General features: G+C 43.9%; 1 protein-coding gene across 1 annotated transcript; it reads left to right on the top strand.

Annotated features, from left to right (window-relative positions):
• Nucleotides 1-213: 213 nt before the first annotated feature.
• Nucleotides 214-8233, top strand: LOC115100897 (gap junction alpha-4 protein-like). Its single transcript, XM_029619958.1, has 2 exons — nt 214-332; nt 5284-8233. The coding sequence occupies exon 2, from the start codon at nt 5302-5304 to the stop codon at nt 6358-6360; it is 1059 nt and encodes a 352-aa protein (XP_029475818.1). The 5' UTR covers nt 214-332; nt 5284-5301; the 3' UTR covers nt 6361-8233.
• The last annotated feature ends 1740 nt before the right edge of the window (nt 8234-9973 follow it).

The following is a 9973-nucleotide window of genomic DNA, read 5'->3' as shown; positions in this document are numbered from 1 at the left end:
TGCTGAACATCTGGCCCTTTAAAGATCTCTGTGCCTCAGTCTACTTTCTGCATCACATCGCACCTCCAAGAGCCAGTCCTCCAAACCAGCTGAGCCTCCCCTTCTCCAGCCCAGAGCCTGCCCCCCCCAGCTTCCTGCACCACCTCCAGCCTGCCCCCAGGAATAGTCCAGCCCAGAGTTATTGGCAAAGGCTGCTCTCCTCCTCCTCCCTTGGCACGGTCTTTCTGACATATTTATATGAAAGTTACAAGAGAGCCCTTCCACTGGAAAGGTCACTCATGATGCTGCCCTCTCTCCTGAGCTGGAAGCTTCACCGCTGAGCCTGCAGACAGGTAAGCCAAGCTTGCTTTCTCGTACCCAATTACAGCATGCATTGTAGAGCAGTTAATGGTGCGGATTTCGGTTCTGGTGCCCTCCAGGTTCCCCCTTCGTTGCGTCATCCATTCAGCAAAGCACAGGATGGCATTTGTAACTTCTAAAAATATTTTCATGGACCTAAAAAAAGTGGCATCAATCTGGTTTTCTGTTATTGTATTCATCTCCAAGTTGACAAAACAACAACATATTTGAGCTAAGTTACAAAACAATATGACCCGACAGTCATCTTGCACTTACAACAAAGTTATCACTTTTCTTACTTTTATCCCCAGCACCCACAATGTAAGAAACAGCAAAGACTCTCAGTCTAAAACTGAAAAAGGGGCACCAGGCCCCCCCCTCCAGCAACTCTCACCGGTTGTTTTCTCTCCCTTACCTTTCTTTTCTTCTCCGTTCCACATCTCCAGCCTCTCATAAAATAGGCAGGAAGAGCTGATTTACAGCAAAAGGGAGGAAGGAATGAAGTGAAAAGCAGTCGCTATGGTGTTAGTGGAAGAGCGAGGGTGTCCTGGGAAGCAGCTTGCTTACTAAGGACCGTTTCCAACACTGCCCGAAGAGCCCAGCTGTACTGCTCCCCGTAATTATGGAGTTAGCAGGGCAGGAAATGCAGAGATGAGGCTTGCACTGCATCGCACTGCACAAAACCTTTGCTTGCCTTCGATTGACAGAAGTTGAGTGGTGATAGTGGTGAAGTAAACTTCTCAGCTCTGGGCTAAGCCCCTTCTACGCTAAGTGAGAAAAGGTTTGCATGTATTTATTCAGATGTCTATATCACTACTTCATTGCAATGCTCATGGTGACTTGCAACATGCAACATAGCAAATCACATATAACCTAAGCCAAGCATCGCATAAATATTAACAGTGGCATCATGATAAATATATCATTTACAATCCATCTTGTTACTGAGGCAGGGAGGGTAGCAGGTCTGGGTGCTCATGAGAACCTCTTGCACCCTTCATGAGGCCCAATCTGATACCCAAAAATGACCTTACCTGTTTTTCTTTCTGGTAGAATCCTGGGATCTGTAAAGAAACAGCCCGAGACAGACCCTGGACACCAATCTCTTTATATAAATCAGGGGACCAACTCCAGTCCTCAAGAGCCACAAGCAGCTCTGGTGTTCAGGATATCCAGAATGAATATGCATGAGATAGATCTGCATATAATGGATATCCTGAAAAGCAGGCCTGTCTGTGGCTCTCAGGGACCAGAACTGGCCAACCTTAATATAAATGATGAAGTCCATCAACCCCAAACTCCTTTCCTTTGTATGTAATGTAAAATGATTAGAAATCCCCAGGACGTAGTTCAACTGCTCCCCTCCCCCTTTTGTTTCTTCCTGCATCGTGGTTTCTCACGAGTGAGAAGAGATCTGGGCCACTGGATTATACCGCAGCAGGAAAACTGCCTGCGATCAAGCAATGCTCACAGCAAGAATCGGGAATGAGCAGCAGGGAATCCACTGTAAGAACTTAATCAAAATATACGCTGGTTCAGAAGCAGGCATGTTGGTAAAATTCAGCTCTACAATAGGTTATACCTGCAGTTTAAATGTATTCAGCATATGCATTTTGAGTATTCAAAGGTCCTGTACTCAAATCAGCACTCCTCAGGCTATTGCTCTAATTCTAAAGACAAGGATTTGTTCATGCAAACTTATCACTACAGCTGTCCTTAGGAGAGCGCTGCTGATCTGCTCCCATTCTTTCTGCTCCTGAGGACGTGAAGGCAGGTGAAGGCCATTTGGTTCTTCCTCAGAGAGCCTCTGTGCTTATCCCATGCTTCCATGACCTCCAGTACTGTTCCTGTCTCCACCACCTCCACCTCCACAGGGAGGCCATCCATGCACCCACCACCCTCTCTGTAAAGAAAGATTTCCTGCGTCTACCCCCTTTCACCCTCATTCTAAAGCCTCCTTTCCATTGAAAGAGACCTGCCTCCTTTGCATTTAATCTTTGGAGGTATTTAAATGTCTATCATTCCTCCAAGATATACATGTTTAGGTCTTTAGGTCTGTCCCTATATGATTTATGATGAAATCAGCGACCATTATAGTAGGCGCCTCTGGACCAATTTTATTTGGTTTATTTATTTATTTATTTATTTAAAAACTTTTATATACCGGTATTAGTATGCATACATCATACCGGTTTACAATGTAACTTTAAAGGTAGAAATTACAATGAACAGGGAGGGCGAACAAGGAGGAGTATACAAAGAGCAGGAGGTGGAGGAATTAAAGCAATAAATAAAAACTGCAACGGACTATTTACAGGAATATACAAGGCGTAGGCAAGATACTTGCAGAAGTCGGTGTACTTAATCAGGGTAGGCTTGTCGGAAGAGCCATGTTTTAAGTTTTTTTCTGAACTTGGCGTAACATGGCTCTAGCCTGAGAGTGGTAGGGAGGGTGTTCCATTGTTTAGGGCCTGCAATGGATAGTGCACGGTCCCTAAACCCTAAAGGTTTCTATCCTTTTGCAGTGCAGTCTCCAGAATTTTACACAGTACTCCAAATGAGGTCTCACAAGTGACTTATCCAGAGGCAATATCATCTCCTCTTTCCTGCTAGCTAGTCCTCTCTCTATACACCCATAGTCCTTCTGGCTTTTGCTATTGCCTTATCTACCTGTTTGGCCATTCTTATGATCATCAGATGCGATCATCCCCATATCTTGCTCTTGTTTTGTCCAAGAACAGTCTTCACCCCCTATACTTGGGTTTTTACAACTTAAATGTATGATCTTAAATCTTTGTAGTATTAAATTTTACCTGACAAACTCTTGACTATTCCTCAAGTTTCACTAGATCCCTCCTTATGTTTTCCACACCTTCCTGTTGCAGATTTTGCTTTAATCCACAAAAAAGCAAAACTTTCCTCAATAGCTCTTTCTCGGTATCACTTTTGAAAGTGTTAAACAGAAGCAAATCAAGGACTGGTCAATGAGGCACATCACTGGCAGGCCCTCTTTCCTTAGAATGAACTCCATGTACCACTACCCTTTGCTACTCTCACTCAACCAGTTTCTAATCCCCTTGAGACTTGTGTGGGCCCTAGCTAAGCCAGGCGTTCCCCCCACCCCTGGTGACTCTTTTCTGTCTTCTTTCCACTGCATGTGCATGCATTCCTGGTGAAAGTGGATAGCCATTCTACATTTCCTCCCTCTGAATATGCATTGTGGTTGTGCCCTAAGAAGAGAAAGTGCGAGCTGGGTGTGCAGTAAATGTGAGTGCTGAACTGGTGGAAGCAGGAGTTTTCCTTCAAGCCCCATCTCACTAGTTCAGTTCTGTCTATCCCCTCCCTAACACCTGATGCCCCTCTAGCACATCATCAGGAAAGGGGAGAGAGAAAAACGCATGTACAACACTTTAAAAGCAACAGAATTTTACAGGAATTAGCACTGGGAATGTCCTGCCTATTCCAGGCACTTGCTGACAGCTTCTTTTTTAAGTCAAATAAAACAGGATCACGGCAACATTAGCCCTCAGTGGTTCATTTCAGCTTTGTTTTTAGCAGAGGATTAAAGAGCAGGGCAAGATAGTAATCAGTAGTCACCATGCTTCTTGATTTGTTTTGGTTTCCAGAGAGAGATTTTGCAGAACTGTATTCGTAAAGTTTTAGGAAGGATGTGATGTGTTTATACAGGTTGTTTCTGTACAGGTCATACTAGTCATGGAAGGATGGAAAAAAGCACAATGGAAAGTAGCTAAGAGTTACAGAGAGGTGCAGCACTGGTTGGGTGAGAGAACTGGTGTTTTGCTTGGATCCTTATGCATGTGTCTAACAGAGAATATCTAAAATAACAGGAATGGCAAATTGCTCAAAATGTAGAGTTGGGGTTTTTGTTATTGTTGTTGCTTTTTTTTAATGGGAGGTTTATTCTTCCTGATTTGGTCTGAGACTAAGCAGTTTTATATCCCAGTGAGGTCTGGTGGCAGGGTGTTAACACTCTCCTCTTCACCTGTACTGTACAGGTTCTCAGGGCAAACCTCAGATCATGGCTCGGACCTGGAACTTGGAGCTTAGCCAATGCAAGGCCGAGAAGCCATCTGAGTGTCAATGTGAGCAAGCAGCGTGATAGATAGAGGAGCTCTATTTAGATCCATGGTAAAGTCCCTGGACTGAGCCAAGCAATATTCCCTCTAACCTGTGCAAGAGTCCACTGCCTGCGTTTTAATGCAGGATGAGCTGTAGTCTTCCTGCAATGGAATCATGCAGAGCAGCTGGGACCCATTGGACCCACAAAATTCAAACTATGGGAGGGCTTCTGTTCATTCCACAGTTAGAACGTGGTTAGTGGACTCCCACTGCTTAGAAGAAACATTGGTTGTTATTTATTGTAATTTTTTTTTTTGGCATGCTAACATACAATGATGATGGGGCAACTCATAATGCTTTCAATAGGGTCTTTAGCAGTACATTCAGTTCTGGTGAATCAGTATTTTCAAATACAATAATAATTGCACATTTTGTAAATTATCTCAAAATGTAAATAATGTCTTCATGGAGCTCTGTAAAATCTTTTTCTGATGCATGTATTTTATGGAAATCTACAGTGGAAACCATATTTATATGTTCACATTCCTGTTATGACCGGGATGAACTGGAGCTCTGCGGCATGTGGACACATGATACAGACTTCTGTGCTGTGCAGTTATTGAAACTTGGGGCCTAAGGATCAGATATTCGGTGCATTGCAAGTAGAATCAATGCTAAAGTGTATGATGATTACCGCAGGCTATTCTACTGCCTCTCTGCTCTTAGACCATTGAGATTCGGCACATGCAAGTAAAAATAAAATATAAATGTAAAAACATATTTCACAGATGTTTACTTTTAACTGAAATGTGCATTGTCTCAATTTAAAACAGATGGAGCTAACAAAGAGTTTCTAATTTACAGATACAGCATCCAAAGAGAATGGGAGATTGGGGCTTCTTGGAGAAATTGTTGGACCAAGTACAGGAGCATTCCACTGCCATCGGCAAAGTCTGGTTGATGGTGCTCTTCATTTTCCGGATTTTGATCTTGGGGTTGGCTGGAGAGTCTGTTTGGGGGGATGAACAGTCAGAGTTTCTTTGTAACACTGAGCAGCCAGGTTGTATCAATGTCTGCTATGACAAGGCTTTCCCCATTTCTCATGTCCGGTTCTGGGTTCTGCAGTTCTTGTTTGTCAGCACACCAACACTGGTGTACCTGGGTCATGTGATCTACCTGTCCAGGCAAGACGAAAAGCTGAAACAGAGGGAGAGCAATCTCCGAGCTCTCCAGACAAAAGATCTGCAAGTCGATGTGCAAATCGCAGACATTGAGAAGAAGTTATCTAAGATCTGTATGCAAGAGGATGGCAAAGTCAAGATCCAGGGTGCCTTGATGTTGACTTATACCGTAAGTGTCATCTTCAAAAGTTTGTTTGAAGCTGGCTTTCTGCTTGGACAGTGGTATTTGTATGGCTTTATGATGGCCCCAGTGTATGTATGTGAAAGGGATCCATGCCCCCACAAAGTGGACTGCTTCAACTCCCGCCCTACGGAGAAGACCATCTTCATCCTCTTCATGATGGTGGTGTCTCTGGTTTCACTCCTTCTCAACCTGATGGAACTTGTCCACCTTGTTTGCAAGTGCATGCTTCACAATGTGAAGAAGGGTCCACCTAGCTCACCTCCAAGAGATCTCAACAGCTTCCCACAGAAAGCCTACAACCTTCCCAATGCTCCATTCCAAAACATATCCTACTTCTGTCCTCCCATGAGTGAGGACCATCCTCCCTATATGGGATACAAGATGGCAAGTGAAGAGAACTGGAGCAACTTCAATATGGAAAATCACCTGACAGGACACAGCAGAAGCAAAGCAGCTCTAGAACAGTCATCCCAAAGTGCCTTCTCCCCACTAACCATGCCCATCCATTCTGTGGAGGCTCATGAAAAGCCATCAAGCAGAGCCAGCAGTTCGGCATCTAAACAACAGTATGTTTAAAGCCAATTAATGCACCAGCACTGAAAGTGAGACAAGTCTGGGAAGGAAGAATGAGATGTTGCAATTTTAATTTAAAAAAATCTTGCTGGAAAATCATTATTTTTAAAACTCTAGTTGATTATCTCTGCCGTTGCAAAAATGTCCTTATCCAAGTAAGATCATGCATTCCTGACAACACACTGTAGATAATTCAGACAAAAGCCTGCTTGAAGAGCATACAGCCAAGGGTTAGGTTAAAGTTTTCGGAAGTAGAACCAGTTGGCTACAATTTTTTCAGGTTAAGCAAACGCAGTCCTGGTTTTGCCTGTTGTGATTTCCCTAAGGGAGTCAGGTCTCCAAGCTACAAATACAGTGGTGTAAAACTGGAATTAGATCTTCCTCGTCCTGAAAATATGGAGCCATTTGGTGATCCTCCTGCCTCAAGAACAATGCCATAATGGAGCCAGCTTGCACCAATCTGATGCCACCTACACTGAGGTACAAAATCCAGTGGAGACAAATAAGCAATGATGTCATTAGCAAAGGACAGTTTATTCCTCTTTAGAGCTTGTTGGCAGTTCAATTATAATTTCAGGTTTTTTATTCAATGTGAGAGGATCATTATCAGTAATATATGTTGAGAGACAGATGTGTGAAAACTTCTTCCTTAGAAGATGTAATACCAGATGTACTTATTGATTTTATGCAAAGTCTGGCTCTTAATATCCCCTGTGCACTGTTAACCTTTTGTTACACTGTTTCCCAAAGATTTTTGGCAGTGAGTCTGTCTCAGTAGCTAAGAGGCTCTTTGCTTTTATTAAACCAGTTTAACTAGGAACTGTACAAAAGCCTTGAGCTACTGGTTCAGTGGTAATGACACTGTCTGCTGGCACCAAGTTGCGAGAGATTTTTTAAGCTGCCCTGATTTTCCTGTAGCTCATCCTAAAGCATTCTAGGAATGGTAGTCTGGAATGATTAGGCTGAGATAATAAGGATTATAAATTCCCAAATATTCCAGGAGACACACGTGGACAAAATTGTCCCACTGAACCCAGAACCACCTGGTCAGCCCAAGCCATATGCACTGTTCACTTTTTGTATGAGAGAGGGTGTTAAAGTACCGGAATGCCCAAGTCCTGCCCAAACCACACCCATGCCCCGCCCCTTTGTGTATGAGAGAGGGTGTTAAAGTACCGGAATTCCCAAGTCCTGCCGAAACCACATCCATGCCCCACCCCTATGTGTATGAGATTGGTTGTTAAAGTACCGGAACGCTCACATCCTGCCCAAACCACACCCATGCCCCACCCCAATGTGTATGAGAGAGGGTGTTAAAGTACCGGAATGCCCAAGTCCTGCCGAAACCACATCCATGCCCACCCCTATGTGTATGAGATTGGGTGTTAAAGTACCGGAATGTCCAAGTCCTGCCCAAACCACACCCATGCCCCACCCCTATGTGTATGAGAGAGGGTGTTAAAGTACCGGAATACCCAAGTCCTGCTGAAACCACATCCATGCCCACCCCTATGTGTATGAGATTGGGTGTTAAAGTACCGGAATGCCCACATCCTGCCCAAACCACACCCATGCCCCGCTCCTTTGTGTATGAGAGAGGGTGTATGTCTTTTTTGTTATTTAGACAGTAATTCATTGCTCACGTTTAGAGTGGAGTTTGCAACTTGACTCATGCAACCAAAGCCGCACAAATGTCTGTGAAACTAAGATATACATACATTCTCAAACTGTTAATTTATCGTGTTAATGCCCGCTGGCCAGGTTACAAAGTTTAGTCTTCAGTTTACATAAGTAACTGGGCTGTTTAATATCCATCTTATATGATATCACTATTAGAACCATGGATTCTGTAATAAAATACTGAAGTTTTGTGCTATGCTGGCTCCACTTACTAGCCAAAGGATATTTTAGGTAGCCTTTCATATATCCATCATTCAGAAAGAAAGAGAGTTGGGCTTGAGAATGCATGAAGGGATCAGAACCCACCTTTCTTTTCTTCAGCTTGGTTGGTACTGCTGGTACCCAGCAGCCAATTAAACAGGAGGGATGGGCTTGCCTTTTGCAGCGAGCTCCAGCCTTTGGTGATACTTTGCTCCCGAGTTGCACTGGGCCTGTGGGCAGGGTTTTGTCACACACACAGCTAAGTCACGCCCATGTGATGCCCCACTTACATATGCAAGGCTCAGCTATACCAGTCCTGATTTTTTCACATTTCCATCCCAATGCATTCTGGGATTTGTTGTCTCGATGTTATACCACCGAGTAGCATTACACATGTAAATGTTTTGTCAGGGGCAGCTTCAGGATGGAGTGGGGCCCTACCGAGGAAATGAAGATCTGTTGTCACTAACAACTGCTGCCTCCACCCTCTCCGAGCAGCTGAACCCACAAATGGCCCCCAGTAGCTTCCTTAAGAAGATAAGAACATAAGAAGTTGCCATACTGGGTCAGACCGAGGGTCCATCAAGCCCAGCATCCTGTTTCCAACAGAGGCCAAAACCAGGCCACAAGAACCTGGCAATTACCCAAACACTAAGAAGATCCCATGCTACTGATGCAATTAATAGCAGTGGCTATTCCCTAAGTAAACTTGATTAATAGCCGTTAATGGACTTCTCCTCCAAGAACTTATCCAAACCTTATTGCTAGAGGATGTGGTTAGTGCAGTTCGTGTAGCTGGGTTTAAAAGGTTTGGATAAGTTCTTGGAGGAGAAGTCCATTACCTGCTATTAATCAAGCTTACTTAGGGAATAGCCACTGCTATTAATTGCATCAGTAGCATGGGATCTTCTTAGTGTTTGGGTGCTTGCCAGGTTCTTCTGGCCTGGATTGGCCACTGTTGGAAACAGGATGCTGGGCTTGATGGACCCTTGGTCTGACCCAGTATGGCAATTTTTTATGTTCTTAAGGAAGCTACTGGGGGCCATTTGTGGGTTCAGTTGCTCAGAGAGGGTGGAGGCAGCAGTTGTTAGTGACAACAGATGTTCAAAAGCATTTATGTGCTTAAAACTGGGTTTTACATGAGTAAATGCACTTTAGTTATGTACGTGGACGTTTGAAATTTGCTACAATATCTGTCATTGAATTGACAATACATTTTACCCGTGTTAATTGCACTTAACACAGGTAAATAGCTTTTGAAAATTGCTACACTAGCATGTTACATTTTCGTATGCAACTCCTTTGAAAATTCACCTGTTTATGAGAGAGTTGGCATAGGGAAGAGGAGGGGCCTGTACATCTTTAGCCTGTGGTGGGACCGGAAGGTGACCCCTCCAGCCTTAGGGTCTGGAGGGATCACTAGGGATGTGCATTTGTTTCTTCTGTTTGGCTGGTACCCTCAGACCTCAGGGACTTTATAGCACACGGGTAAAAACAGAGAGCGTATATGTATTTTTAATAATGAGTGATGCACATACGATCCGTTTTTACCCGTGTACTATAAAGTCTGCGAGGTATGTGGACAGCCCTAGTGGTCACAGCTTTCACCCCTGCCTCGAGAAGCCTCTGGTGCTTGTGAATGCCGACGTGAAAAACAAAAATCAAACCCCACTAATCAGGTTATCCAATGAATAGTTCTATATGATCATTAATCAACCAGCACCCACCATACTTT

The sequence above is a fragment of the Rhinatrema bivittatum genome, chromosome 11 (genome assembly GCF_901001135.1).
Source record: "Rhinatrema bivittatum chromosome 11, aRhiBiv1.1, whole genome shotgun sequence".
Lineage (NCBI taxonomy): Eukaryota > Metazoa > Chordata > Amphibia > Gymnophiona > Rhinatrematidae > Rhinatrema > Rhinatrema bivittatum.
Note: the sequence above shows the minus strand (reverse complement) of the source record. Positions and strands in the feature narration are given on the sequence as shown.

Excerpts from the sequence above, each read along its gene's own strand:
- LOC115100897 (XM_029619958.1), top strand. The coding sequence starts at position 5,302 with ATGGGAGATTGGGGCTTCTTGGAGAAATTGTTGGACCAAGTACAGGAG.